This window comes from Lupinus angustifolius, unplaced genomic scaffold (genome assembly GCF_001865875.1).
Source record: "Lupinus angustifolius cultivar Tanjil unplaced genomic scaffold, LupAngTanjil_v1.0 Scaffold_511, whole genome shotgun sequence".
In the NCBI taxonomy this organism is placed as follows: Eukaryota; Viridiplantae; Streptophyta; class Magnoliopsida; order Fabales; family Fabaceae; genus Lupinus; species Lupinus angustifolius.
The window spans coordinates 55,677-71,246 of NW_017727873.1; the positions used below are offsets into that span (position 1 = coordinate 55,677).

Here is a 15,570-nt window from a genome sequence, read left to right on the forward strand (position 1 = left end):
ACAAAATTTAAAAAATAAATATAATTATATATAAATATAAAAATATTAATATCAAAATTACAAAATTTAAATATAGTTACTCAAATAAATTACACACTACATATAGATTATAGCTAAAAAATCTCTTTCTATGATTATTGTGGCAACAACTAAAATCATTGCAAACAAAGTAGAATATAATAGAAACAAAAGTAGAATAAAAATAATAAAATTAAAGAGGGAATAGAAACAATGAGACAAACAAAGAATAAATGGGATGAAACAACTTAGAAGGTGATGAATAAAAATGTTAAAATGAAAAAATGTTAAACATATAACGAAAACAACCAAACAGAAGTAATAAAACAAAAAAATTTAAATAGTTTTATTCGAAGGTAATGAATAGAAACAATGAAATGGAAACAATATTCAGATAACGAATAAATGAAAAAGATAATAGTAACAATGAAATGGAAAATAGCAAAGCTCTATATAAAAAACCAATTAGTTAATTAGAAGTGAAACAATGTTTGAGGAGAATAAAACAACGTTTGAAAAGTAAGGATTGATCTCTATATAAAATAGAAATTCCTACATTTATGTGTTATTTAAAGTTTCAACTTCTAATTTAAATAGATCTTTCTTTTTCTAAGTAGTATTTCCTATTTACGTAATATTTATTTTTTAAATTCATATATATATATGCACACCCTCCCATTAATGTGGCACCGTCACTGGTTAATGTAACTAGTAAATAAACGACATCGATTCAACATATATGGCAGAACCTTTATGAAAATGAATAATTTTTTTGAAACTGGTGTTATTGTGAAGAAAGGAAAGGAAGGTTGCATGAACGTAGAATAGAATTTGCGAGTGTTCATATTTTTATCGTTTTCTTCCCATTTAATGTGACTACTCAAAAATTTCAAACCCGCATGCCACTATGATAACCTAATCCAAAATGTTGACGTTCTTTGTGGAGTTTTCAGTTTTCATCCTTAGCTTGGTGGTGTTGATTACTCAATCATGTGCGTCAAATTGGACGCACTAGCTTGTGGGGTTACTCGCACCTTGGGCCAATATCCTCCCCCATATCCATTCACTCCAATCTAGGTTAATGCCCCACTACACACTACACATATGATACTATCATCTTTCCCAACCAAACCCTCTCCCAATAATAAGTTAATAAATCCCAAAAGTTGCCCCTAAAAGCTTCGTTCGGTGTTGAGCATTGAAGTGAGAATATTACTTCATTATCCCCAAACATAAATTTTGTATCCACAAACTAGCCACGTGCACATATGCAGACAAGCAAACCCCATCAAACCCTCTACCATGTATCTTTTTTGTTTTTTCACCCATGAAAAAATGAATATGAAAATTCCAAAAGCATTGGAAACCGAGTTGGTGGAGTTTTTTTCATTCCCCACACACAAACATGCCCTTAACCACATTAGACCAAGAATTTCAAGTTTTTAACTCCACCTTTTTTCTCTTCATATGCATATTATAAACGATAAAAAATTACAATAATGTAGTATAATCAAAAGCTAAAATCTCGCCTTTATATACTACCTATCATGACACTCCTTGTCCCTATACTTACTCTCCCTTTCATTTACTTCTTCTAAGCCTTATAGCATATTATATAGCTAAAGATATAGCTTTTTGCCATTTCCATTTTTGAGCTTTGGTTAGCTTTGTTACTCATTCATAGCTTTTCCTTGCACCCACATACATGAATTCTAAAGTGGTATCTTCAAAAATTCAGGTAGTAATGATAGCGGCGGATGCTCGCTCCTGCGTGGACCGTGGCGGTGTACGGTGGAAGGGTTCTTCTACAAAGAAGAACCAAAGGTGAAGATGATGAAAGAACCAACATAACACAGGCTTTGCAATAACACTCTCACCCCACCATGATATATAAGGTGCAGAATTGGTAGAGTGTGATCATTGCATTGCGGGGAATTGAGGGTAGCGGTCCGAATTACCTTTAACTTTAGGTGTTTATTTCTTGGTTTTTTATTATGTTTTCTTTCTTAAGTATTTCCCACTGATTTTCTCTTTTTTTGTTTTGTTTTAAATTTCAATATAATTATGCTTATGTTATGATGGAAGCATGGGATGTAAGAGATGCATACGAGGTTGCTGGGGTAGGTTATGGTGTGTTTGGTCAAATGGGTAGCATGAGAGTTTTGTCTTATGCTTGGAGGGTTAATTTAGGGTCTCAATGCAGCTGGCATGCATCACTTACACTCATCAATGTAGCTTTGTCATGTGTTTGGTATAAAGGAAAGTGACTTTGGTTTTCTAAATTTCGTTCTTCTCTATTGTGACACTCTTCAGCTTTTGATTTCTCTTCCTTCGATAGGAGATGCAAAGTAGACAATGATAAGTTACCAAACAACCAGAAGAAAATAAAAAATAATGAGAAAGAGGTAAAGTAATTCAAAAAGCAGATTATGATGCTTTTGGCCAAAGAAAGTTGTACACTTTGGACTTTAACATCTCTTGATTTCAAAGTTAATAGAATCAAACAATTGCTAAATCAATTTCCCAGCATGGATTGGATCGTAAGAAATGAATCAAATTTATGGATAAAGAAATGAATCAAATTTATGGATAAAGAAATGAATCAAAATAGATACATGATGTTTCCTTATCAAAGCCGGCTACAAACTAGTTTAATTCTTAGTTTAACACCTTTTGTTAGATATTTCCTGATGATTGGTGAAATATTAATATTAGGATCTTGAATATCATGATTTTCACACATAATATAACACAAGGATATAAAGTCATACATAAATTCGTGTTCTCTGATCTACTCCTTCGACATACCTTTTGAGAGAGTTTTGGTATGATAGTCTTCCTCAACCAAATCCTTAATTCCTTTTGTGATCTTTGTTTTCTCTCTGATGAGGAGAAGTGAAAATTATTTGTGATTTGGTGTATTGGGGACCATAACCATTCCTCATGTGTTAACTTATAGGGTTCTCATTATCCCATATAGGTTAATCTGATGGTATCCACCCATTAAGCCCATATCCGTTATCAGCTTTTAGAAATCTACGAGGTGTCAGTAATTAGATCATTTATTATGTAACCCCGAAATAAATAGTTGATATCATTGTATCAAATATATGATGCTTACCTTAATTAGAAATTATAAATTTCTAACAATCTCTCATTTGGGCTTCATATCTTTCTGATACAATTATATCACAAATTTTTTAGGCACGCATCCGTATGCTATTTACATTTAGACTTCTCCTTAATACAATCTAGTTCATCTTATATATCAACTATGGAACCACTGCAACTTTCATTACATTTAAGTGTGACTCGACTACAATGATCACCATATTAATATACTCAATGACATAGATCAAATATGGATGAGTGACAATTTCATGCAACGTGATATCATACATGTCGATTTCCAACTGGTCCTTCTTTATTCTGTAGTGAGATCAATCCAAATTCCTTAATTGCAACACAATAGATGCAATATATAATTTCAAAATAGAACAATAAACCATCAACTTTATTATGCATAAAACTATATATGACGTCTAAACTAAATCATAAAACATATAGACTCCCACTAAACTAAGGTATCCTAAGGAGCAATACTCATATGAGCAATATGCTCATAAAAGACTTTAGGTACCAAACCCTTAGTTAGTAGATCAACTAACATAAATTTGTCCTTATATGTTCTATGAAAATTTGTCTATTTGAATACTTTCTTTAACAACCAGAAATTTATGTCAATGAATTTTGACTTTGTAGAATTCTTATTGTTGTTGGAGTAAAGAACCGTGGACTTGTTGTCACAATAAATCCTCAATGGTCTTTCAATACCATCAACCACACGTAAGCTAGGGACAAAATTCCGCAACCATATGTCATGGTCTGATGTTTCAAAACAAAACATGAAATATGCAACCATGATTGAAGGAGCTATGAGCATTTGTTTAGCAGACTTCCAAAATATAGCACATTCAGCCAAGATAAACACATATCCAGAGATGGAGTGTCTATTGCCTTAGACACCCAAAAATCGGAGTCAGAGTACTCAATGATCTCTAAATTCTCAGACATCCAATAAGTGAACATGTAATCATTTGTTCTTTTTAAGTAATGCATAACACATTTGACTGTCTTCCAATAATGCATTCCATGATTACTCAAATATCTACCCAATACCTTATACATATACTTTAACAATTGCAAAAACTGTAAAGTAATAAAAGTTAATGTCCAACATTAAGACATTAGTGCACATATAATATACATATTACATGAGAGAGTTATAAAATTTAATGTAATGTTCATCCACATATCTGAATATATACTTCAACACATATTGCAATGATTCATAATACAAATTACTCGTAATTCACATCAGCGGAAGCGAATAAAAGCTATCATAAAAAATTGAGGGAAAACATTTTTAAAGCTCTGATACCACTTATTAGATATGTCCTGATGATTGATAAAATATCAATTCTAGGATCTTGAATATCATGATTCTCACACATAATCTCCCAAAATAACTGATATTATTATATCAAATATATGATGTTCACCTTAATTAAAAATTATAAATTTCTAAAGCATTGTGCGGGGGCAAACATAAATGACCCAAAGAACCTTGTACAATTTGTTTTCATGTTACAAGTGGCATTATTTGATAAAAATAATTTCCAACTACATTTTCACTATATGATTATATGTCCAATAAGAAGGGCAAGGTAATGAAGGAGCCCAACTCCACTTTGCACAGTCCAGTACTGAATTATAGGAAGAAATAAAATTTAGAATTTATTTTATTAAAAAATAAATTAAAATCAGAATTGTGAGATATTTATTTTTATCATATATCACAATTATAATATAGTAATGGACTCTCCATAGGATGCAAATTAATGTAATGATGTTGAAAAACTGGTGCCCTGGACATATTGTACAAACGGAGGTTAAGTTGACAAATTTGCTTTGCCCTAACCTATAAAGCAATAGGAATAAGGAAAATGATTTGCAAATATTAATACTTGTACAAATATGGAATCTAATGTTTCTCCCCCATGTGTTTTAGAGAAACATACATGCAAAGATAATTGAAGTATGTGAGAAATAGGTATCAATGTGTCAAATTACTAAACATATTTATCACTAACATTATTTAAGAAAAGGCATTCCAAGTTTAGCATAAAGCTTCCTTAATCATATGGCTTTGAGTTAATAACATTTATAAGTGGAGATGATCAGGTATAAATTGCATTAACATTAATGAAATCGCACAAGAAAATTCTGATTTCTCACAACTCTGTTAAGAGAGTCTGATCGAGTGTTTAGTCTTTACCTTAGGAATGTTGAACTAAGGTTAAGAAAGTTGTAATAGGCATTTGAAAGTATCATGGCCATTCTTCAACATTTTCACCAATTTGAACATAAAAGGGCACTAAGAGGGGTTTCATTTGGATGGATCATAATCCTTACTATGCATTACTACTTCCTTGCAATTCTAGCTTCAGTTCCAGTTACATTTCCAAGCTCCCAGCATTTACTCTCATAAATAAGTGGCAGAGTTTGAGCTTAGTTCTAATTAATTTTCGTACTCTAACCATTTTCAACAATAACTTCGCATAGACAACTTGCATCAACTTAATTACTTGCATCACTGGAAGACTAATACAATACAGTGTAAGCATAACGCTTTCTCACTAAGTGAGGATTGCTAGATGCCTACATGGATTACATGTTGTTATAATGTAAAGTCAAAAATTTGTAGGACATATAAATCTAAACAAAATAAAACAAACAAGTGCAGTAGTCTTGGAATTTTTCCTCTATAAACCGAACCGAAGCCACCTTATCCAAATCTATCCCTCAAATGTTTGTCTTATTCTAACTTTGTAAGTAATATATGATTGTAAGTCACCTTTTTGGCATGAAGGGTAGTCTTTGTCCATATATGTACCCTTCATTTTCTTAATGTATATGTATAGAAAGAAAATAGTATGCCAGCAACTAGTAGTCCTGCTAAAACCAGAAGAGAAACAGCTTTGGGAATTGAAGTAAACTCAAAAAAATGTCACTTTGCTAAATTCAATTTCAGAGTAAATCGATTTTTTTGGTAAGTAAAATTTATTCAATTGATGCAATAAGAAGATTATTACAGTAAAAACATGCCGGAATTCATAACAGATATAGAACAAAACACAATAGTAAATAGCACATATACGGCAAGTAACAATGTCACGTGAAAAATTCTCCTCCGAGTATAATTAATGCTCATTAACACAATAGTTGTTTAGTTGTTGGAGTTTTTTTGGTTCAAAATGGAATTGCTCACTTATAGCTTTATATACTCCTTTTCTTTTTATATTCCAATAACAAATGAAACCCTCTAATAGTTGAAGGCTCTCCAATCGCAATAAAATACAACAAGTAGTATTAGAAGTGATACCTCGACTGTGACATGATGGACTTAACGTTGGAGGGTTCTCCTGTGGCAGTCGGTTGAACAAAAGTCATGGACTAGTCTGTGTATTTCAATAAATCAGTGATTAATATAACAGTGACAATTTTTTAGAACTTATTGATGCTTAGGATACCACAGCTGTGATGGCACGAAAGGTTCACGTGCAATGTACAAAGTGGGATCAGGTGAGAGTGCCATCTTAGCAACTATAGTCATGGGCAACATCATTCATAATGGAACTTTAGTGGTCCATTTTGGTCCTGATATTTCCTTGTAATTGCATAGCTAGCTTACAGACTCAAGTGGCCCTCCCTGTTAATTGGATCATTTCATCAATTAATTGGCTCATGTGACATCACATGGCACTAAAAACAATCTTATGAACAACTCCTTGTTTCACTAATCAACCAACATGCCACATTAGACAATGAGTCATTGTTTTAGCCTCAACATTTATTCATTGATGCTGATATGAAAATCTTCCCACAATCAAGAATGGCTATTCTGTTTTTCCTTTTTTATAAATTTTCTCCATCAAAATAGTTAATTCTCTTTTTTCTTCTTATTTAAATTAGAGCTTTCTAAATTCTATTGCATCATAATAAGTCTTTGATGGTTTGTAAGGCCCAACTAATTTTCAAAATGACCAAAAAGTAAAAGTTTTAATTTTTATGAGTGATATTTGTTGCAATACGCATTCACATTTTTCGAAAGAGATAAATTCATTACTCATTAACATCTTCAATAGTGTCCCGGACCTATCAAAATGTACTATTTTATTTAGAGAGAAAATTAAAAAAATGTAAAGTAATATTTTTATATTATTTGGTGATACTTCATTAAATAGAAACTCTAGTTCATGGTAGTGATAGAGGGTTCGTGACAGAATTGTCTTGGAAGATTATACATTTGGTTTGAAAAAACAATCACTAGACCATTTGTCCTGCACATTTTGGGTCCCTTTGATTCTTTTTTTGGCACTGCCATCATCAAATTCAGTACATCTAACATCTATCATCGATTATCTTTCCAGAAAATGAAAACATAAAACAAATATTACTTTTTTTAGGTTTATCCAGAGATTCTGAACAGTTTAGAGCACTTTTTCACTTTTGATTGTAGATATATATTTTTAGAAGAAAACTTTTTGATAACGTGGAAAGCAAAAGTATAGTGTTATTGGAAGATTATGAAGACTGGTTGAGGGAGATTCTTTGAAGAAAATAAATTATTTCATGATTGAAAAAGAAAACTCAAATTCTTTTTTTTTGGTTTCCCACAAATAAACTCGGGTTCTTATTTAAGGGGATCAAACATGTATCACTTGAATCAAGGTATGTTGGTAACAAAAATTCTTTTAATACATAGCTTTAAAAAGTTAACGTATTCCGAAAATCTAAAACACATTTAATACTCCATCTTTGTCTAATTAATGATATATTGCTATTTTCTGTCCATATTCCATATATACGCATGTATGACAACAGTTAACAAACCAATTCTTACTTTACTTGTATAACCAAAAGAGTCCATTTTGGACAGTTAAATTGGAAGAAAATGCAGAGTACACTCAAGTTGAATAGTATGTAATAGTCTAATAGATGTAATTTTAAATTCACGACTCGAGATGAGTTCAAAAGTTTTCTAATAAAATGTTTGGAGTTTGGTGGCAAGTGCGCAATTTGGTTTGGAGTTTGGACAATGGGTTTTGGTTCTTAATTTTTGGAGTTAAGTAGAAGAGATGATGGTCATGACTTTCTATAATAAGGGTACCCTCTTGGATGGTTGTGGTTTGGTCATGTAGAAGATGGTCAAGGTTGTAGAAAGAGAAAGTGTTGTATGTAGTGTTAAAGGGGGGTTTGTTGGTCACTATCAATGGAGATGTTAATAATTTTTGTGATGCATTGACAACTAGAAGAGAAAAGGCTTGGTGGTTGTAGGTTGGCAAAACTGTGGTAAAAAGTATTATGGTGATAATTGGAGAAGTGTCCATAGTTATCAGATAGTTGTTGATAAGTTTCATCATATAAAAATGCGGAGTCCCATCAAGTGTCCTAGATTTAATTTCGAAATAAGGGGATTGATCAGAAAATGCCCACTTCCACTGTCGCGGTCATTGTGTCATTATATTTCCTTTTGATTAAAGGAAAATTACATGGCCATCACTGCCCAAATTCACTATGTGGTGCACATCAAAAGAAGCACAAAACCTTTTGAGGTTATCCCCCACTAATTTTTAGCTTCATTGAGAGTTTAATGTATCATTACCATAAGTTGCAAAAGATTTTGAGGATAAAAAGTAGTATAAAATTTAAGAAATACTGTCAATCATAACTACTAATTATTCGAGGCTCTTTTCTCCACCTTGTAATATTCTGGTATATATTATTCATTATCTTCAGCAGGTGAATACTTCATCTACTAGTCCTTGGACCTTTTTTCTTTTCATTCTGATGTGGGGGACTACCTTTTTCCTTTTCTGTAATATTCATATACTGAATCATCAAAAAATTCAAATAACTTTACTCGATTGTTGCGAAAAAAAGCTAAAGTCAATTAAATCTCGAATACGATTGCTCATCTTTTTTAAGGTATTACTGAATTAAATTACTAAATGTGCCCCAATTTCTTTTCACATTACAACATTTTTTTAAATAAGAACAGATAACTACAAAAGGAAAGTATAGTAAATTAGGGAAATTGTACAATGTTCTTAATAATGTCTCCAATTATTAACCATAAACAAAGGAGTCCAAAATTTACAGCATATTCTCATATAGCCAGAGATCTTCAAAAAAACCTCTTCAGCAAAAATACTCCAGTAGCGTTTTTTTATAAAAATTCTACCCTATTGAAAATAAACTAATATTATCGGAAGAAAAAAAAACCATAAACTCTGCAGAGAGTGAAACCCACCGCGAAGGTTGGTAAAATTGGAACAATGGAATATTCGGTGGATAATGGTGCCATTTTGAACATAGAAAACGATGACGCATCACCGCGTGGAGAACCATGAAACAAGTTCGCGACCGACACGAGACTCCGTGAGAGCCATGCTCTCGTCGGAGATAAGCGCGGAGCGACAGAGCGGACAGTTGAACTTAAGGTGGTGGAGCCAGCCATCGAAGCACCGGCGGTGGAAGACGTGGCGGCAGGGAAGCATACGAACCTGATCGCCGTCCGTGAAGGTGTTCTGACAGAAGACGCAGTCGCTGTTGTGACTGTCGGCGGCGGTGGAATAGGTGTAGAAGAAGTGGTTGTTGAGGGAGAGCTGATCGGAGAGGATGATGAGGCCGGCGAGGCCGGATCCGACGGCGGAGAAGAAGCCGTCGTGGACGATCTGATCGGAGCGGAATCTGGAGAGGCCGAGGGATTGGAAGAGGGTGAGGAGGAAGGAGCGGAGGTAGCTGAAGTAAGTGGCGATTTGGGCTAATAGAAGCAGAGGAATCGAACCTGACGACACGTCGTTTAACTGGTTTTGTAAACCCATCTCTTTCTCTATCTCTCTTCTTCTGTGTTTGATGTTGGGATTATTGTCTTCAATGGATGAAAGTGTGAGAGAAGGAAGAAGAAGAAGTAGATAGGTGTGTCTGTATTGTGTGTGGTTTGTGAGAAAAAATAAAAGGGTCTCTTGCAGCTATAAAAAGGGCTTTTAGTTGAGGGATATGAAGATCATTTTATCCCAAAGGTGTCCCGCAGCATATCTCAAGCCGACTAGCTCGTTTTATTATTTTTTACTTTTAAATTTTTTATTTTATTTATATATGAATATATGGTTGGTTTGAAACAGAGAATGGGATACCGTTTAAGACATGTGATCCCTTTCCTTAATTGAGGGAATGAGATTATGAGAGAAATGGGGTAAATTAAATTAAAAGTAAATTAGATCATTCAGTTTTACTTAAATTATATAAATCATATTTTCATTTTTTAAATTTACATAAACTGCCCCTCGAGAGAAATAAGTATAAAAACAATATAGTAATTGTTCTTAAGGTTTGTCTTAATTGAATAAGAATATTTTTATTTTGTTCTCCACTGTGTTTTTATTTTGTGATTTTTGTTCTTAAATAAGGACAATTTTTAATTGTTCTTAGCCAAAGAAAAGTCAAGAGAGAAGTAGATGTTGTGGGAAAAGTAGATGTTATAAGAACCAAATAAGAATAAGGTTTCCTATTGTATGAAAAAAGTATATGTTGTTCTTATTGTATGGAGAGTTGTAATAAATTATAAAATAATGTGTGGGACCCAAATAAGAAAAAAAATTTGTTCTCCATATGAGATGTTGTAATTTATTAAACAAAAAAATGATAATGAAGGTAATCAAGTCAAATAAAATATGGTATATTGTGAAAAAAGTTCAAATAGTAGAAGAGTTAATGTTTATTTATTGGTTTTAATTTGTTTCAACAGTATCAATATTAGGAGGTGCTTAATTCACTCTTATACTATAATCTTATACTATAATGTAATGAACTAAAATAATAAAGAAACATCTGCTCTTATATTATTTGGATTTGTTTTCATAATATACAATGTGTTTGGTTAACTTAATTATACTCGTCACCATTTTTGTTTAACAAATTACATTTATCACCTGGATAGAGATAAATAGTATAATGTATGTACATAAGTTAGGTTATTTGTGTATCTATACAAAATGGGATATGATATGTGTAACTTCACTAAAACTCAAAGAATATAAGTTTAATTTACTCTTAAACTAAAAAACTAATATTAAATTACAAATGATATATTTTGAGTGTTATATTCATATGTTATTAGCCTAAATATTTTTATACATTTAGTAGATTATCTACTATTTATTTACATTATTACTTTTTTTTTGAAGAGTCAACATAAATGAAACATGAATAATGAATTAATATAATAACAACATATAAAATTTGATTTTATCCTCAAAAAATAAAACAATTATAAAGCACCTCCCAAAATAACAACAAGCCCTATCTTCCATTATCATCCTCTTCCCTAGGGCCTCAAGTTTTACCCTCCAACAATTAATTCAAACCAAAAAGAACAAAGAACAGAATACACAAGTCTCCATCTTACATACTAATAAGTTGAATTAAATTATATTGAAGAATAAAGCTACTATATTTTATATATTTTACACATTTTATATATTTTATTAGTTTGTTAGGTAAGTTTGTTACATATTCATGTACTATAAATAAGGTCTTATGCATTGATCAAATAATGAGAAAAATTCACAATATTCATTTTATGCTTCCGCATTATTTTCGCAATGTGGTATCAAAGCTTTCGATCTGGAGGCTTTGGTAACTGTTGCGCATTCTCTAAATTTATTATCTTTCTCTTCCAAGATTCAACAAGAGAATTCAGTGGAAGAAGATCAAGAATTGGTGAAACAACAATACAAAGTACAAATTCTGCAACAACCATTTTCAAGCATCTATTGGTATGTTGCTTGTATATTTATTGGCGTCTGCGATTGAAAGTTGATCGGTCTATTTTGCATAGTAAAGCTTTTGTTATTACAAATCTACGTTGATTTCAACAGCTTTGTGTTGTAACTCATTCCTAACACCAACCAAACTATTAGCAAACTCTACAACCTGGGGTAGTGCATCAAAACTGAAGTGCAAGAAAGATTGTGTTCTTGCTCACCACATTAAATCATGAACAAGATCAACAAGATCATCAACAACAACAACAAAATTAACAAGATCAAGAAGATCAACAACAACAACAAAATCAACAACAACAACAACATCAAGATTAACAAGATCAACAACAACAAGACCAAATGATTGAGAAAATCCAATCACGTTAAGATCGAGATTTCGATCCATTACATTGTCATGATATCAAATCGAATTATCAAGCTCAAATCATTTACCTTCAACTTGAGAGGCTATTGAAGAACAAAACTACCATATTTTACATAGTTTACACATTTTACACATGTGTTTTATTAGTTTGTTTAGGTAAGTTTGTTACATATTCATATACTATAAACAGGGTCTTATGCATTGATCAAATAATAAGAAAAAATCACAATATTCATTTTATACTTCCGCATTATTTTCACAATAAATTATTCTAGAATTTTGGTGGTGAAATTAAAATGTGAACGGTTGGTCGTATGGTTCTCAAAATCTTCTCATATGAATTGAAAAGGGGACCTGAACATGATGCTTCCGTCAATGTGCATGTGATGTGGGTCCCTTTCTTTAGACATGTATTAAAATTAATGTCTTTAACTCTTCATGATTGAACTTTAATTATGAGGTAGGATTATTGATAATCTCATTTCTTTATTTAATATCTCTACTTTATTAATGATAGTTTTATGAAGTATAAAAAACTTAACTTGATATGAAACACTATGTTTTAATCCATCCAAGGACGATGGTATCCCTCCTAACACCAACAATTATTTCTCGTTGAATTCGAAATGGGTACACCTACACCAGACGCATTGAGATCCAGGTTTATCTAGAGGTTACAACCTACAAAGTGTTGGTAAAATTAATTAATTAAGAAGCCAATTTTAAAATTTTATATTATTAAAATTATTGCTAATATGATGTATGTTTCATATATAAGAATCATATTTATTTATTTTTATATTGGCAAACATATTTAATGATTTTTATTTATTTTAATAGATGAGAAAATAATATTTTCAAATAATTCCTCACATACTATCCACTATAACTACATGAGGAATCGATTTATTCAAATAGTAAGTTTTTTAAATGTACTTCACATCTTAGTCATCAATTCTATGGACATCTAATGGTTTAAATTTACTCAATAATTTAAATCATTAGTTTTCTCGGTATAAGGAATTGGTACCTTTAGAAATCTTTGGCATAACATTTTAACTATTTATTTCCCTATTTAATTGCTTGACTATTTTTATACGAGTATTTAGTGCATGTTTGGTATGAATTAAAATTTTGAGTTTTTGCTTATTTTTTAAATATAAGCTTAAAATGTAAATCATGTATATTTGACAACCAAATAAAACTATAAATTCAGTTTTTTTTAAAATAAGTTAAAAGTATATCAAAAATCATGGGTTGATTTATTTTGGGTTAGTTTTTTTCCAATTTTTTCACTTCCTAATTTATTTCATCATAATTTTGTATAAAACTTAACATTATTGTCTATTATTTATTTTATCAACTGTGTAATTTTTAATAACTTTTATTTATTTGTGTATCATGTTGTTTTTTATATGGATATTAGTTTTTATATTGTATTTTATTTTAATATATTTCTTTAGCTTTTGTTATGCAATACTAAAAAAATATAGTACAAATATATATGATGTTAAATATTAAAAAATGTATAGTAAAAAAATAGTTTAAAAAACAACCAAAATAATCATAACATAAAATAAATAATATTATACAATTTTCTGTAATGTAATAAAAACAATATTTCTACTTTACTCAAACATAATAGATTAGTTTGTATTCCGTTTTTAATTAAGATATTTAAACATAAACATATTATAATCTTAACAAATTATAATTTCACACGAAACACACTCTTAAAGATTCTCCATCTTCCCCTTCTTTATTTTAAGCCTTTTACATGATTATCCTCACTTTAAAATATTGAATTTTGACCTATGCTGAGTACATTGGAAACTATTTGTCAAATTGTGTACTACTCAAATATATTTTTTATATCAAAAGTGAGTTACTTTGAAAGCTAGGTACCAAAATATTGGACATTTTATAACTTATCAAAATGAGGTGAATTTTGCCATGCCTCAAATATCCCAAGTTATTTTACTTTCAATTGTTATGCGGAATGTCTCAATCCATGAAGCACATCACAGGCATCACATGTCACTTCTTAGTACATGTCAGACCAAGTAATGTTTAGAATAAGCCACATGGAATAGCGCAATCCACATGAGGGCAACATGTGGACAGTAGATGAATTATACACTAAAAAGGTTAAGAAAGTTGTATCTACCCATGATTCAAACCTGACACCTCCCCAACGTTAGGGACATCAATAGCCACTTGCTAACGTGAAACATGGATTGAGGCATCCTATGTCACAATTGAAAAAATGATAAATTTGGTAGCCATCTCATTTTAATACAAAAATTAAGTACTCCATATTTAACAAATAGTTTTAAAAGCATTCCAAATTTAATAAATCGTTTGCAAAATACCTCATTTTAATAAATAGCTTAGATCGAAAAACAGTTTAAGTTAGGTTTGATGCTCACGGGTGAACTATACTTTATCCATTTTTTACTTCAAAGAAAATGACTGCAGGGTGTATATATTTTTCCATTTCATGTGAAGATTAATTGTCTCCGTAGACCTAAAATTAATAACTAAGCTTAGAGACATGTTGCACTCTGGGGTGGCAACGAATATAGAATAATTTTAAACAAAACAGGCAATCCATATGCCTGAGTTATTCTATACAGTTTGCTAATAGAAAAATACTACTAATTAATTATCATTAGTTAGGGAGGTTATCATGCTTGTGTATTAATTTTGTGATACCAAGATGCGTTATTGGCTAGTTGGAGTTAAAAAAATAGGAAGGAATCTGTTTGTCAACTTTAATCATGTGTTTTTTGTAACTCAATTAGTGAGCTAATTAATTAAGAGAACGTAAAGAACTTAGAATTAAAAAAGAGAGGATGAAACTAGAATTGTCACTAAGATTCGCAACAAACACAGATCTTGCGAGATCTGCGTTGGGTCGGTGACTTGTGTTCAGACTCTAAAAGTTATAATAAAGGTTTTAGAAGCACTTATATTGATAAAGGAAATTAGTATACTATTTATATACCATCCGTCTGAAAATTTATATACAATTATTTATCATTCATTTTTATTGTTTAGGTTTAAGATGTTAGTAATAATTAAATATAAATGATAAATAATGTATTAACAATATAAAAACTCTTATATATTAATGTATACATTTTTTAAGAATAAAATTAATATAAAAACTCTTATATATCAGTGTATACATTTTTTAATAGTAAAATTATTAAGTTAAGGAATCAAATCATATAAAATAAAACTCATCCACATTGATCCAATCCACACCATCTA

The 15,570-nt window shown here is 30.9% G+C and overlaps 1 protein-coding gene across 2 annotated transcripts; it reads right to left on the reverse strand.

The window, feature by feature from the left end:
* Positions 1–9,150: 9,150 nt before the first annotated feature.
* On the reverse strand, positions 9,151–10,096 carry LOC109341585 (E3 ubiquitin-protein ligase RHA2A-like). Of its 2 annotated transcripts, none has more exons than XM_019579519.1 (2): positions 9,470–10,096; positions 9,151–9,435 (listed from the first exon to the last, which is right to left on the reverse strand). In XM_019579519.1, exon 1 carries the CDS (start codon positions 9,966–9,968, stop codon positions 9,474–9,476), a length of 495 nt encoding a protein of 164 aa, XP_019435064.1. In that variant the 5' UTR covers positions 9,969–10,096; the 3' UTR covers positions 9,151–9,435; positions 9,470–9,473. The 2 variants fall into 2 exon arrangements, with proteins under 2 accessions (XP_019435064.1, XP_019435065.1); XM_019579520.1 differs by having other exon boundaries at positions 9,151–9,429; positions 9,464–10,096.
* Between the last annotated feature and the right edge of the window lie 5,474 nt (positions 10,097–15,570).